At 42.5% G+C, this 15,872-nt stretch overlaps 1 protein-coding gene across 5 annotated transcripts in view; it reads right to left on the reverse strand.

Annotated features, from left to right (window-relative positions):
• The window catches only part of DCAF11 (DDB1 and CUL4 associated factor 11), a 44,041-nt gene that overhangs the window by 20,033 nt on the left and 8,136 nt on the right, over window positions 1-15,872 (reverse strand). Inside the window, exons 2-7 of one of the 5 annotated variants that reach the window (XM_083188169.1) lie at window positions 14,969-15,019; window positions 6,116-6,258; window positions 4,752-4,879; window positions 2,276-2,394; window positions 876-931; window positions 687-787 (exon numbers count right to left, since the gene is read on the reverse strand). In XM_083188169.1, the coding sequence (XP_083044295.1) occupies window positions 687-787; window positions 876-931; window positions 2,276-2,394; window positions 4,752-4,879; window positions 6,116-6,153 (442 nt within the window). In that variant the 5' untranslated portion in view covers window positions 6,154-6,258; window positions 14,969-15,019. Of the gene's footprint in view, window positions 1-686; window positions 788-875; window positions 932-2,275; window positions 2,395-4,751; window positions 4,880-6,092; window positions 6,259-14,949; window positions 15,020-15,872 lie in introns of all 5 variants that reach the window. The other 4 variants (XM_083188161.1, XM_083188152.1, XM_083188140.1 and 1 more) reach the window with 4 other exon arrangements.

A 15,872-nucleotide genomic window follows, 5' to 3' on the forward strand; every position in this document is an offset into this window, starting at 1 on the left:
AGATGCTGGAGTTACTGTTCCTGATTTCCTGCATAACTATCTTACAAATCCCCTGCATTACGTTCCTGCACTGATCATGGTGGTAGAAGGACAACCTACAAGTAATTTGTTCTGGCTGGTATGAGAAAGAGAGAAGATCAGGTAAAACTGCTTAAGATAACCACTTAGGAGGTAAGAGTAGTTATGTTATGTTTCTTATTGTTTTTTTTTTTTTTACTTATTTTTATTCAAGACAGAACAAAGAATATTGGTTCAAAAATTGCACAACGTTTTTTTTTGTAAAAGCCACACACATTGGGGGTGATTCTGGTTGGTTTGCAAAAGCAAACTCCTTCTTTAATGGACAAAACCATGTGCACTGCAGGTAGGGCAGATGTAACATGTGCAGAGAGTCAGCCCCACCTGCAGTGCACATCGTTTTGTCCATTAAAGAAGGAGTTTGCTTTTGCAAACCAATCAGAATCACTCCCAATATACATAAGAAATAGACTGCAACGGTCTACTTAGGGTCAAACAACATTAGTATGATGCAGCCTATTAATTCACTAAAACTAGGGCTTCCCTGTGACAATTCATAACCAGATTTGATACTGAAAAAATGTAGGAAAAAGTAGGCATTCATTGGATGATGATCACACAATTGGGAATAGATACATTTATTAAAAGGAAGAAAACTCATTCTGTACCCTGGCAGGCAGACATGAAGGTCGATCCATCTGGTGAATACACCCCACAGAAAGCCTTCTGAGTGTATGAATCTGTGGCGTACACATGGTTTGGCAGGAAGCTGTAACAAAACAAAAACACAACCTTTTATTTTAAGAGCACCAATACTAATTATACATACTGTGCAATAGTAATTTAATGATACTCACTGAGATGTCACACGACAGCGATCTCCATGGGAGAAACCGCATCCTCCTCTTTCTCTCTGTATCCAACAAAACCATTGAAAGAGTGCAACGGTTAGAAACCAATCATCAGCACTAAGTATGTTCTTCTACTGTTAAATTCATTATGGCACATATGCTCAGATGTTGAATTTTATTTGCTAAATCCATGCTAATTTCCATGCAATAGAATGGACTCCCCCGGTTTCGATTCAGCTGTCCAACTCATTTTATTTGGCTTGTAGCCATCCTGACAACTCCAAGTCACAGGCATGTCATGGACAGTACCTTTATATGAGTTCTACATGAAAACTCGGTCATGTCCGCACACGAAGCATAATCAAAGTGTTTGAAATGTCATAGCTTTATTTGAAAAAAACAATGTCAAGAATTGTATTTCATAACGGTGTCTTGATGTGGTTGTATGTTAACAGAGTGTAATACATTTGTACAGTATACTAGTTAATCGAGAAACTCCTTGCAACATTAATTTCCAAACGAAGGGGCTAATTCAACATGGATCGGTAATCATAGAATTTGCAAAGTGAACGATTATCACATGACTGCGCATGCGATAATCGCTGATAAAGCCTGCGTTAGGGGGTGGAAACGTGATGTTTTCTGTGTGTGTCTGAAAAAATGCAGCCATGCCCAAGCATTTTTGAGGAGACGTCAGTGATGACCACTTCCACTCTGTCTCAGTCACAGATTAGTGGAAGCCTCAGACCCACTCAGAATTATACAGAAGGTAAAAACTATTCTATAGTTTGGGAATTGCGTATGGACTTGCAATTAGCCATCTATTCGCAATTTAGCAAGGGGCATGTTCTCTTTCTGTCTGGGCAGCAAGCTTACTCCTCGCAGTCCACTCCGAATTCTCACATTAACGATGCAGAATTAGCCCCTAATATGCTACAATATTTGCCCATTGTATTAACATTTACATGTAAAGCATCTATAGGGTGTATTTTGCCAATTCAATAAAATACCCAGATTCACAGGGAACATACAATTTATTATATGTGAAAATGATGCCTTTCGTTCATTCAGAGGGTCTGGCGCTGTATGTAGACCATAAGGCCTTTCCTGAACCCACAAAGTCACAAAGCCATAATGAACCATAAAGTCTGGCTGCAAAACGCAAATAACTTTTCGTCATGTCCTTTCAACAAGCAAAGGAAGTCAGCTTTACATTTCAAGGTTAGTTACACAATCTGGTGATTGTACCTTCACAATGTTTAATTTGTAAAAAAATAAATACATTTTAATTAAATAGACATATCTTCAAACCTACTGTGTCGCGTGTGATAATATAAGACATGCATGATAATATAAGACATGCATGAACCGTGACTATATTGTGTTATAAAGAGTGTGGTGTTTACCTCCAGGAGTTGGCGTGTAATGTTCTTCTCCTTGCGGGATTCTATTCTTCCTGTAGCAAGCAGAACCTGGGTTCTGAGCTGGCTCTGATCCAGTACCGCAGTGTCCGGGGTTGGATCAACTATATGAGATTATAACAAAACATTCTCTGAGAAAATTAAAACCAATACCTGACCAACATTAAAAAAACAGTACTTCTGCTGAACTCTAACAGCTGCTGACGTCTCAACATTTTTTTTGCTTCCAAAATATTGAGTGAGCATGACTTTTGACTGAAATGACCACTGAGCAGGCACTGGCCCTTATTCTGATCGGTGCGGATATTCCCGCATTCTTACGGAGCGGTCCGCACGCTACGGTGTTTTGCCGCATGCGGCCATCGTCCGTAGAAACGCCCACGTGTCCTCCGCATTCGGACGGACTCACTCTTTAAGAACAGGGCGTGTTTACGGACGACATACAAACCATGCGTGTGCGGGAGAAACACTCCGATTCGGCACGTGTGCGGGAGAAACACTCCGATTCGGCACGGTATTACAGAGTATTACAGAGTATGCTCGGGAATACCGCATCCGAACGGGAGCCAAGCGGTGCTACCGCACGTAAGCGGAGTATTTACGCCAAACAACCCACTATTAAGTATCTTCTGCAAGACATCACATGACCCACTTATTCAATTACCTATCCTCATAAAAATTATTTATTTTGCTACATTCCTGCCATGTTGTTTATTTTTTGGATTTTGTATTTTTTGGTCATTCATCACAGTGGCATTGACTGTGACATGTATAGAAATAAATTTTTTTACTTTACCCAAAAATGTGTGGTTTCATGAGTACATGTCGAATACACATGTGTATTGCTAGTATTAATATTCTGTCATGTCCATTGTTAGCAGTTTTAAAGTGTCTGACAAGTACAGGATATGTGGGTGTTTAGGAAGGGTTCCTTGAAGCAGCAATGGTTTCAATTAAAGCACTGACAAGCGGCCTATTAGTGAGTAATGAGTAAAGGAGTAGATTCTATTGGGTTCAGGTGTTAATGCTTGTAGTCATTAGGCGTACGTTCGCCTACCGCATGAACGAGTGGTGTCCGCAAAGCAATAGTACACTTGTGGACACCGCACATTTCTTCCCCTTTTGATCGCGTGCATTCGGAGTGCTATCCGAATGTACGCCCCCCAACATAAGTGTACTCCCCCGTGTCCGCCCATGTTTCCGCCCCGTTTTGCCCACTTTGAAACTACGCCCATGTGACATTCCGCATGACGCCCATAATACGCCCATATTTCCCGACTGATTGCGGGGAACAGTTTTGTACGGGATTTGGCCGAACTGGTACGGAGTCAAGGCGTGGCACATGCGCGTTGCGTTCTCCACGCATGCGCAGACGCCGAAAAGACGCGATCCGTAAGAATGCGGTAAAGTCCGCGTCAATCAGAATAAGGGCCACTGAATGGACTTCTGAGGTTCAGCTAGCTGGGGCTAGTATAATTACAGTTACAGTATAATTAGTTGTACCTGCAGTTCTTCTTTAAAAGAGAACTGCCAAAATGTCTACTGTCAAATATCCAATGTTTCCTATTTTAAGGTCTCCATTCTTTGTTGGGTTATTCAGACCTGATCACCGTTAGCGATAACCCAGCAGTTTGATTGACAGGAAATAGCTATTTGGGGTGGTAACCAGCTGTATTCTGGGAGTGTTAGGAAAAACTCAGACGTGCCCAGGCATTTTCAGTGAAGGTGTGTGACATTGGCTCCGATCAGCCTATCTCTGTCGTAGACTTGTGGAAGGGTCAGTTACTCACACTTGAACAGACTGGGAATATCATTTGATGGGGAGTATTAAATTGATTTGCAGCTCTATGGTCCATATGCAAGTCATTCGCAGACTTGCACGTGGTGAGATTCCACTGTCTTTGCAGCTGCCATCTGAAAGCAGAACTCTGCCAATTTGCACAGCAGCGATAAGGACTGAATGAGGCCCTTTGTTTCTAGATGCTCAAATGCCTTCCTCCCTCCTGCCCCATTATTACTTTGTCGGCTATTAGACATTTTGCCAAGATTAGCCAGAAATCAAGAGTGTGAGGAACATTTATACAGTTTATCATTTTATAGGTATACTGTATTAGTATCTTTTTTATGCCCCCCCCCCCCAGTAAATCATACGTTTATTTGAAAGTCTACATTTCTAATTTGTTTCTCTATCTGTATGTGTCTGCACTGCATACTGCTTACAGTTACTTACGCTCATAACAAGATCAGCTAATAAAACACACAAACACTAAAAAGAGACAATACTTAATGTGTTCATTCACTGTATGACAACCCTTATTCAATTCAGTCATCTTTGGGTGACATACACAATGACATATTTAGTGCACAGCATAACTGGATCTGTTTGTGACCTCTCATTGGACAGGGCTCAAAGACTGCTCAATTGGTGGTTTTAAATGTGGTTTATGGGCATGTTACTTACCAGGGGGATTGTAGCGGTCCCCCAAGCAGCCCTCCCAAGCACTGTCATTGTCATCATCAGAATCAGATAGGGACTGTACCAGGTGCAAGCTTTCGGGGCCCCCTCCCTGCACTAGCCGCACTTGCCCCCTGTGGGAGGGACAGAGAGGACATAATTTATCAGCAGAAACATCCCACACACTTCTAATAGATAATTCACTTTGAGTTTGGGGCTTTTAATGGGAAGCGCTGGTAACTGATAAGTTATGTGAAAGTAAGTCTAGGTGTGTTTTATTGTGTAACAGTAAAAAGGTAAAAGCAGTGTCAGTAGATAAGCATGGTATGACACAGCAACCAATGGCAATGTCTTTCAGTTGCCGCTATCAAATGAGAGCACAGGACAGAGCGGATTAAAGTTAGTCCTTGTGCATTGTACTTGTATACATTGTACATGAACCTGCCTATGTCAGCACAATGGATCTATGTCAACACATTTATTTCATCAATATATAGAAATCTCTTAAAATAAATACCTCATATATCCAATATGTAAATGCATTCACAATATTTATGTTCATATGATTGTGCCATTATAATTCATATTTACATGTAAATATATACCCTTTTCACACCGCACCTCGGACACAGGTAATCGTTGAGGTGCGGTGTGTAAGTACCAAGCTTATAACCCGGGTCGACCAACCCGGTAATTTGACCTAGGTTATAAGAAGGGTTAAACCACAGCAATGTGAAAGTGGTAATAGTTTTTTACAGGATATATTGTCACCGACCAATTTCAGCTGTAAAAGGATGCTTATAGCGTCCTTACAATAAGCTTCTGATAATTTACGTAAAAAACTCCTAGTTCTAATAAGTACCTGTCATACTTGTTATCTATAAAGTAACCAGCATTTTACATTAAATGGTCATTCAACAACATAAGGCACTTAAAACGCAATAGAGAAAGTAAATTATGTCTGTCTCTGGGGTGTTTATTAAGACATCAGCACTGATATGCAAACCAGACCTGTGCAAGAAACACCACAGCAGACAGCGACACCCCAGGTACGGAAGAGGAACTGCATGCATTTTCAAATATGGCGGGTGCTAGAATGAACACTAGAGGCACACTGTTTTCTAATGTCTGTATAAACTGCAAATGGCGGCAATGAGAAAAATAGATGTAACCTAAACGTTAGCTATGACTGCAATACAGAACATTAATTAAAAAGTGAGGGTAGTGTGACATTTAGTGTGATAGTGGTATTTTACAGTTTGTCAGGCCATAGGGAAATAATGAATTGGCTGGTTAGTGAGGAAATATTAAGTTTTGTGTGGATGAGGGCATGTGGGGTGTTGTTACCTGCGCAGGAGGTACGCCAATACCTGCGCCAGGTCAACGTTCTCCTCATCGTCATCATCATGGAGACCACGAGATCCTGAATTGTTGTTGAAGCCTCCTGGAGAATCTCCTGAAGCTCCTCCTCCACCCGCGCTACTGCTACTGCGTGTTCCCATCCTCCATTCCCCTGCACAACATACAGAATATAATATTTATTGTACATAAAATCACAGCACATGAAATCATTGTTTAAAGCAGGGGTGTCCAACCTTTCACCTTCCCTGGGCCACATTAGAAGATGAAAATTTGGTTTGGGCCGCACATAAAATAAAATAACAGTAATGATACCTGATCATCCAAAAAAAACATAGAAAACATAGTTAACATATTAAACTTAATTGGAAATGAATTTAGTGAGATGTTTGACATTGTTTCTCACATTCTGACACAGAGAATAGGCCGAAATTCACATTCTGACACAGAGAATAAGCCGAAATTCACATTCTGACACAGAGAATAAGCCGAAATTCACATTCTGACACAGAGAATAAGAAAAAATTCACATTGTGACACAGAGAATAAGCCGAAATTCACTTTCTGACACAGAGAATAAGCCGAAATTCACTTTCTGACACAGAGAATAAGCCGAAATTCACTTTCTGACACAGAGAATAAGCCAAAACTCACAATGTGACACAGGGAATGGTTAAAAATTCACATTGTGACACAGGGAATGAGTACAAATTCACATTATGACACAGAGAATAAGCTGGAATTCACTTTCTGACAGAGAATAAGCCGGAATTCACTTTCTGACACAGAGAATAAGCCGAAATTCACTTTCTGACATAGAGAATAAGCCAAAACTCACAATGTGACACAGGGAATGGTTAAAAATTCACTTTCTGACACAGAGAATAAGCCAAAACTCACAATGTGACACAGGGAATGGTTAAAAAATCACATTGTGACACAGGGAATGAGTACAAATTCACATTATGACACAGAGAATAAGCCGAAATTCACATTCTGACACAGAGAATAAGCCGAAATTCACATTCTGACACAGAGAATAAGAAAAAATTCACATTGTGACACAGAGAATAAGCCGAAATTCACTTTCTGACACAGAGAATAAGCCGAAATTCACTTTCTGACACAGAGAATAAGCCGAAATTCACTTTCTGACACAGAGAATAAGCCAAAACTCACAATGTGACACAGGGAATGGTTAAAAATTCACATTGTGACACAGGGAATGAGTACAAATTCACATTATGACACAGAGAATAAGCTGGAATTCACTTTCTGACAGAAAATAAGCCGGAATTCACTTTCTGACACAGAGAATAAGCCGAAATTCACTTTCTGACATAGAGAATAAGCCAAAACTCACAATGTGACACAGGGAATGGTTAAAAATTCACTTTCTGACACAGAGAATAAGCCAAAACTCACAATGTGACACAGGGAATGGTTAAAAAATCACATTGTGACACAGGGAATGAGTACAAATTAACATTATGACACAGAGAATAAGCTGGAATTCACTTTCTGACACAGAATAAGCCGGAATTCACTTTCTGACACAGAGAATAAGCGGAAATTCACTTTCTGACACAGAGAATAAGAGGAAATTCACTTTCTGACACAGAGAATTAGCCAAAATTCACAATGTGACACAGGGAATGAGTACAAATTCACATTTTGACACAGAGAATAAGCCGTAATTCACATTTTGACACAGAGAATAAGCTGGAATTCACTTTCTGACAGAGAATAAGCCGGAATTCACTTTCTGACACAGAGAATAAGCCGAAATTCACTTTCTGACATAGAGAATAAGCCAAAACTCACAATGTGACACAGGGAATGGTTAAAAATTCACTTTCTGACACAGAGAATAAGCCAAAACTCACAATGTGACACAGGGAATGGTTAAAAATTCACATTGTGACACAGGGAATGAGTACAAATTCACATTATGACACAGAGAATAAGCTGGAATTCACTTTCTGACACAGAATAAGCCGGAATTCACTTTCTGACACAGAGAATAAGCGGAAATTCACTTTCTGACACAGAGAATAAGAGGAAATTCACTTTCTAACACAGAGAATTAGCCAAAATTCACAATGTGACACAGGGAATGAGTACAAATTCACATTTTGACACAGAGAATAAGCCGTAATTCACATTTTGACACAGAGAATAAGCCAAAATTTACATTGTGACACAGAAAATAAGCTGAAATACACATTCTGACACAGGGAATGAGTAAAAAATTCACATTCTGACACAGGGTGCCAGATAACCCATATGCCCCCACAGTGCCATATGACACATATGCCCCCGCAGTTCCAGATGACACATATGCCCCCGCAGTTCCAGATGACACATATGCCCCCGCAGTTCCAGATGACACATATGCCCCCGCAGTGCCAGGTGACACATATGCCCCCGCAGTGCCAGGTGACACATATTCCCCCGCAGTGCCATGTGACACATATTCCCCCGCAGTGCCAGGTGACACATATGCCCCCACAGTGCCAGGTGACACATATGCCCCCACAGTGCCAGGTGACACATATGCCCCCACAGTGCCAGGTGACACATATGCCCCCACAGTGCCAGGTGACACATATGCCCCCACAGTGCCAGGTGACACATATGCCCCCACAGTGCCAGGTGACACATATGCCCCCACAGTGCCAGGTGACACATATGCCCCCACAGTGCCAGGTGACACATATGCCCCCACAGTGCCAGGTGACACATATGCCCCCACAGTGCCAGGTGACACATATGCCCCCACAGTGCCAGGTGACACATATGCCCCCACAGTGCCAGGTGACACATATGCCCCCACAGTGCCAGGTGACACATATGCCCCCACAGTGCCAGGTGACACATATGCCCCCACAGTGCCAGGTGACACATATGCCCCCACAGTGCCAGGTGACACATATGCCCCCACAGTGCCAGGTGACACATATGCCCCCACAGTGCCAGGTGACACATATGCCCCCACAGTGCCAGGTGACACATATGCCCCCACAGTGCCAGGTGACACATATGCCCCCACAGTGCCAGGTGACACATATGCCCCCACAGTGCCAGGTGACACATATGCCCCCACAGTGCCAGGTGACACATATGCCCCCACAGTGCCAGGTGACACATATGCCCCCACAGTGCCAGGTGACACATATGCCCCCACAGTGCCAGGTGACACATATGCCCCCACAGTGCCAGGTGACACATATGCCCCCACAGTGCCAGGTGACACATATGCCCCCACAGTGCCAGGTGACACATATGCCCCCACAGTGCCAGGTGACACATATGCCCCCACAGTGCCAGGTGACACATATGCCCCCACAGTGCCAGGTGACACATATGCCCCCACAGTGCCAGGTGACACATATGCCCCCACAGTGCCAGGTGACACATATGCCCCCACAGTGCCAGGTGACACATATGCCCCCACAGTGCCAGGTGACACATATGCCCCCACAGTGCCAGGTGACACATATGCCCCCACAGTGCCAGATGACACATATGCCCCCACAGTGCCAGATGACACATATGCCCCCACAGTGCCAGATGACACATATGCCCCCACAGTGCCATATGACACATTTGCCCCCACAGTGCCATATGACACATTTGCCCCCACAGTGCCATATGACACATATGCCCCCACAGTGCCAGATGACACATATGCCCCCACAGTGCCATATGACACATATGCCCCCAAAGTGCCATATGACACATATGCCCCCACAGTTCCTCTTCTTTACCACCCCCCAAACCACGCCACCCCACCCGACCTGTATTAAGTCTGACTTACTATTTTTGCTGCGCCGTCCGCCCCTCCACCTTCAGCACTGCAGCAGGACCCAGTCTTTAAGCCGCCTTGTCTCCCTATGGCCGCCGACTGCACGTTGAGTGCCAGCCTCCACCGACTCCTTTTGGCGCCTGACCATCCTGTAAGCGCCGTACGTCAGTGCGCGGGTGTGTGGTGACGTCACCCGTGCACCTCCGCAAAGGACTGCTGGGACCGGGCTTCAGAAGAAACATCATGCCCAATTGAAGCCCGTTCCCAGCAGGTTTTATTGCATTGGGCCGCATTACTAGCGGACCTGGGCCGCATTTGGCCCACGGGCCGCGGGTTGGACAAGCCTGGTTTAAAGTAAAACACTTAGAAAACCTGAAAATGGGTATTAGAAAGTAATCTGCCCATTGTGTAAAAGTCTCTCCAATACAAAGTACAAATACAGTAGTATCCAGCCAGAAGGTTGTGCTTCAACTATCTTGTGTCATGTACATTCTATTACTTCCAGAAAATACAGATATTGGCAGTAACATATGCATGTACCAATATCATAATTGATGAAATACCTTTCTTAATAAAAGATGCCAACATTTATTATAGGTATTGTCAGTGGAAGTCTGATCTTAATGCTCCAGTGCACACCATACTACGATTAAGCAGGCCACCAAGGAGGATAATATGTTGCGTCCTGTGATGGAACTATGAGGGAGCATACATGCACATTGCCTATTTGGGATGCAGTTGATTTGCCGGCGGTCGGGATCCCGGCGGTCGAAATCCCGACACTGGAATCCCGACCGCCGAAATCCCGAAACTTTCTCCCTCCGTGGGTGTCCACGACACCCATAGAGGGAGAATAAAATAGCGTGCCGAGCGTAGCGAGGCACCGGGCCCGCAAGGGGGGGCGATCCATGTCCCCCCCTTGTCGGGATTTCGGCGGTCGGGATTCCAGTGTCGGGATTCCGACCGCCGGGATCCCGACCGCCGGGAAATCGTATCGGATCCGCCTATTTTACTTATTTAAAACCAAATGTGCCAAGATATAGAAATATGCCAGAGCAACAAAACTAAATTTTAGGTTATTTACAAAGATAGGAGTTCTATTGAAGATAGAGCAACCAATCACATTCTATTATCTTCTAGAAGGTGCTAAATAAAGAAGTAGATTCTGAATGTTGGTATGGACATCCCCTCTTTAATACAACTCATGTAAATAAACCCCATTGTATTATGCCCCAAAAATTATAAACACCTGACGGTAGCAAAACACGATGGGTTCTGCTACACCTAGTAATTGTAGCCATTTTATCCAGGGATACAGAGGGCTCCTCTGGATACATAACTCCCAAGCTGAGGCGTCACAGATTGGGCAGCATGGACGGTGTAATGGTTAGCATTGCCGCCTCACAGCAGTGAGTACTGTGATGTTCTCGCTGTGTTTATGTGCGTTTCCTCAAGATATTAGCTTCCAACAACAGTACAAAAAAAGATAACAGTAGGTTATTTGGATTCTGGCAAAAACAATGTCTCTGTATAGGCCAGAGAAAGCTGTGCACGGTCAGGCATGTCGCCTTTATTTTAGGATGGCGGAATTATCACAGCGCTCACTGCAGCACTTTTTTTTTCAAATAGTAAATTCATCCAGATCGCATTTTCCATTATCAGTATGGGAAATGCAGTCTGGTTACTAAAAAGAATGTGAATTCATGAAAACCGTTTTAAAAGTGCTTTGTTACATTTAGGGGGCTGTACACATAATGCGATTTTGGCTTACAATTTTGACTATATAGACAAAATCGTATAGAAAGTTAGCCAAATATTATATGACACACTGCCAAAATGGTAATCCACATCCTTTCCACAACACAAGAGATTTCTTTATGGATTTCTCAGTTACCTTGCAAAATGGGGTAGATTTGTACTACGGAACAAGCAATAATAATAATGTTTTTTTTTCTATAGCTTTCTTCTATTGCACCTTCATGCCCACCATTAATAAAAATCACAGTGGTTCATAAACTCATTCTTAAGGACCCCAAACAGCTAACATTTTCCAGGTCACCCAGCAGGTGCAAAGGTGTACTCATTATTCACTGACGTACTTTAAAAGATCCATAAGTGCAGCTGATTATTTTTAGGGATGTGCGAGTTTGGATTGGGTTAATACGGTCACACCCAAACCGAACTCGCGCTCTGAGCCCGTTCGGGAATTCCTGCCCAGACTCGGAGCACAAGTCTCCGGACCTCGCGAGAACCCGCCGTCGGATCTTACGAGATCCGAACCCTTTAAAGGGGCGGATGGCTGAACGCCATCTTCACTCCAGTCTAGGAGAGTGAAGAGGCAGCACATCCTGGCCGTGGTCCAGTAATAGTGCTGTCTTGTCCAGTGACTCCAGTAGTGCTGTCTTGTCCAGTCCAGTGATTGTGCTGTCTGCTGTACTAGTCCAGTGATAGTGCTGTATAGTCCAGTCCAGTGAAACTGTGTGTATTTGTCCAGTCCAGTGAAACTGTGTGTATTTGTCCAGTCCAGTGATATTGCTGCATAAGTCCAGTCCAGTGGCACTGACGTTAAAGTCCATTGGTACTGCTGCATAAGTCCAGTAATACTACAGTTAAAGTAAATACTGCACCTCTTTGTTTTAGCATTATGTGCTCTTTGGGGCCTATTTTTCAAACTGCCATTCTGTCTGCCACTTCAGTGCAATGTGTTTGTGCAGCCCACTTCTGTCGCTTAGAATAGCCATCCAGCTACCTCAGTGCAACTTTTTGGCATAAAAACAACATTGTGAGGTGTCAGGTATTCAAGATAGACTGAAAATTAATGTTATTGAGGTTAATAATAGTGTAGGAGCAAAAAAAATAAAAAAAAAAAAAATTCTGCAATTTTTATGCTTTTTTTTTTCTCAAAAGAAAAACTGAAGGGTGGTGTTTTGGAACAGATCCATATTCAAAACACTGCCGGAGATACAGACCGAAGACACGTTTCACGAAACACTAAAAGTGTCCGGTGCACATCCCTTTATTATTTTACTTGTGATTCTGTGAGGAGACCTTGAAAAACATGAGCTTTTTAGGGTCCTGATGACCGAGCTTGAGAACGACTGAAAAAGCATATTCTTCAAGGACAACAATAGCTGGAGAAAACATAACTTTTTTGTTACTAGTTTCAAAGTTTTCAAAATGAATATTGAATTTCTCATTTTCTTTGATACATTCATTTTCTTTTCTTTTTTTTTTTTTTTTTTTAACAGGGAGACAGCTATTTTATTTCATTTAAAGGTGCAGTGCACAATTTGGAGAAAACTCTGCGATTGTGTATCACCACCCTTCCACTATGGAACAGAAACATAGGCCCTTATTCAAATCTGATTGCAGTACAAATTTGTTTGGAAAATGGACAAAACCATGTGCACTGCAGGTGGGGCAGATGTAACATGTTCAGAGAGAGTTAAATTTGGGTGGGGTGTGTTGAAACTGAAATCTAAATTGTAGTGTAAAAATAATGCAGCCAGTATTTACTTTGCACAGAAACAAAATAACTCACCCAAATCTAACTTTCTCTATACATGTTAAGCTGTGTACACACGGGGGCAATATATTGATGGTCGCTGATGAAAGGGAACCTCTGCCGGGGGAGCTTCAGAGGGAATCATAAGGGGGCTAAATCATGAGGGGGCTAAAAACGGGAGCGTGCACCCGGCGATTTATCGCCGGTGCACACTCCAATCGCTGGCAATATGGTCGCTCAGCGACCATATTGCCAGTGATTATAGCCCGTGTGTACGCACCTTTATATCTGCCCCACCTGTAGTGCACGTGGTTTTGCCCATTTTCTAAACAAATTTGTACTACGATCAAAGGCCATTGTGCTGAAGAAGTCCTGAGAAGGATATATGAAATATACCCAAATTATTCCAGACATTTCCAATTTAGTCTAAAAAAAGTAATCATAGTACAAGGTAACCTACAAAGTCTGATTTCATTTGGGTAGTTTTATTTTTAGATGCCCTACATAGACTATATTGTTCACCCATTAGCTGTAACATTAAAACCACTAGCAAGTAAAGTAAGTTGATTTTAGTATATTGATTATCTAGAATGGCACCTGTCGAGGTATATTAGCCAGCAAATGAAGTTTATGTGTTGGAAGCAGGCAAACAGGGCAAGCATATCAATCTGAATTACTTTGACAATGGACAAATTGTAATGGCTCAGCCTATATAGGGTACTACCTACCATTATTCTGAAAATGTATTTCATGCCGTAAATGTCTACATCTGTTAACATTAGGCATACCTCCCAACTTTGTCTATGTCTGTAGTGGGACCCCCCCACTGTGGGGGCATAGCTAGTGGCTCTCTGAACTGCTGGCTATGTCCCCAGCCCCTCAGCTGAGGACATAGTCAGTAGTTCAGAGAGACGCTATTCTGAAAGCGTCTATTCTGCAGCCTGTGGGGCTGGGGAGTAGAGCTGGCCATACACACGCAGATTTATCTTCAGATCTGGCTGGTTGGAACAAAAACATGGTTATGGATGAGAGCAAATGACAGTTGACCATTTGCTTGGAAATGCTGGAAAACTGACAAACTGTCACTTATCCATAACCATATTTTTGTTCCAACCAGCCAGATCTGAAGACAAATCTTACTAGTGTATGGGCACCTTTAGTGACATGGGTGACAGGAGGAATTCCCAACTGCCTCACCCCCTTCGCGGAACACTGCCGGCCCCCATGAAGGATGCGGGAATGTCACAAAACACCAGGACACGGACATTCCTGTTAAGGCGGAACGTATGCTGTAGCCAAATACTGCCGCTTCAATTATCTCATGGGAATTACGGTCATAGAATAATGTCTCAATTGATAGACCCAAATTATTTGACTCAGTGGTTTGGCCACTCTTCTATCAACTGAGACAGGAAAAGTAGCATAGACCTCACTTCCTTAAATGGATAACCATGCTTTACAAGTTGGCTATCTTCGCCCCATGTCATTTTTTGTGGTTTATTGATGTCAGTTTACATTACATTGTATTGTACCTGTGATATGTCAACTTACACTTTCATTATACTGTATTCCTTGAAGAGTGTTGCAGATACTTTCTAGTACCTTAAAAATAAAAAGGAATAATAACATAAGTGTACATACAGTATAGGAGGAATCATATCAGACACCTTTTTCCTGATGCAGGATATTTATCATGTCCTAATCATGATCTTTAGGTTGAGGGAACAGTACAAAGAGACAATGACATTTCCCTATTTTTGTCTGAACCACAATTATGTCAGCAGTCAGTTATACATGCATTTGTCCAATGTTCTTAATTTTGAAAGTATTTTCCGCTATGATCCAAAAACCATCTCTTGTCGTCTAGTGCTCCTTGGTGTGAACCAACTATGTTAAGTACATATATTACTGGGCAATTACATTAGCTGTAGTATCTTTAATACCTGCTATTTCAGGGCACATTAATGTAGTTACAATTACGATTGTATCTCAGGTGTTGTATGTGCTCCACTACTCCCCAGAGTTGTAAATGAAATCCACAGACCAGGTAAAGGTCTAGTGTCGCTCAATGACCACTACAACAAACAAGACTGGAGGAATGTGGGAGAGCACCTACTGTTTCCTGTATGTTTTTATTATATGGTATGCCAAATCCAGTACCTTGCCTCTTGTGTAATAAGATGAAGGTTGCCTATCTTATCTCTGGTAATTCTACAAAATAATGGCATCACTTTAATACCTAAATTATTTAACCTTTAGGACAGACATTTATTCAGATACAAATGTGGCTACTTATCTGCTCACCCCTCTATGCCACAACTTCAGAATACATGAGCTGGCTTAGTATACCAAGCTGTTGAAGAAATGTTAATGCAAAAAGGAATATGTATAATTAGATATGACCTTATATAATTATAGAAAATTTAACTTAAATTCTGTGGAAATCCTGGTAGAT

This window comes from Crinia signifera, chromosome 1 (genome assembly GCF_055691185.1).
Source record: "Crinia signifera chromosome 1, ASM5569118v1, whole genome shotgun sequence".
In the NCBI taxonomy this organism is placed as follows: Eukaryota; Metazoa; Chordata; class Amphibia; order Anura; family Myobatrachidae; genus Crinia; species Crinia signifera.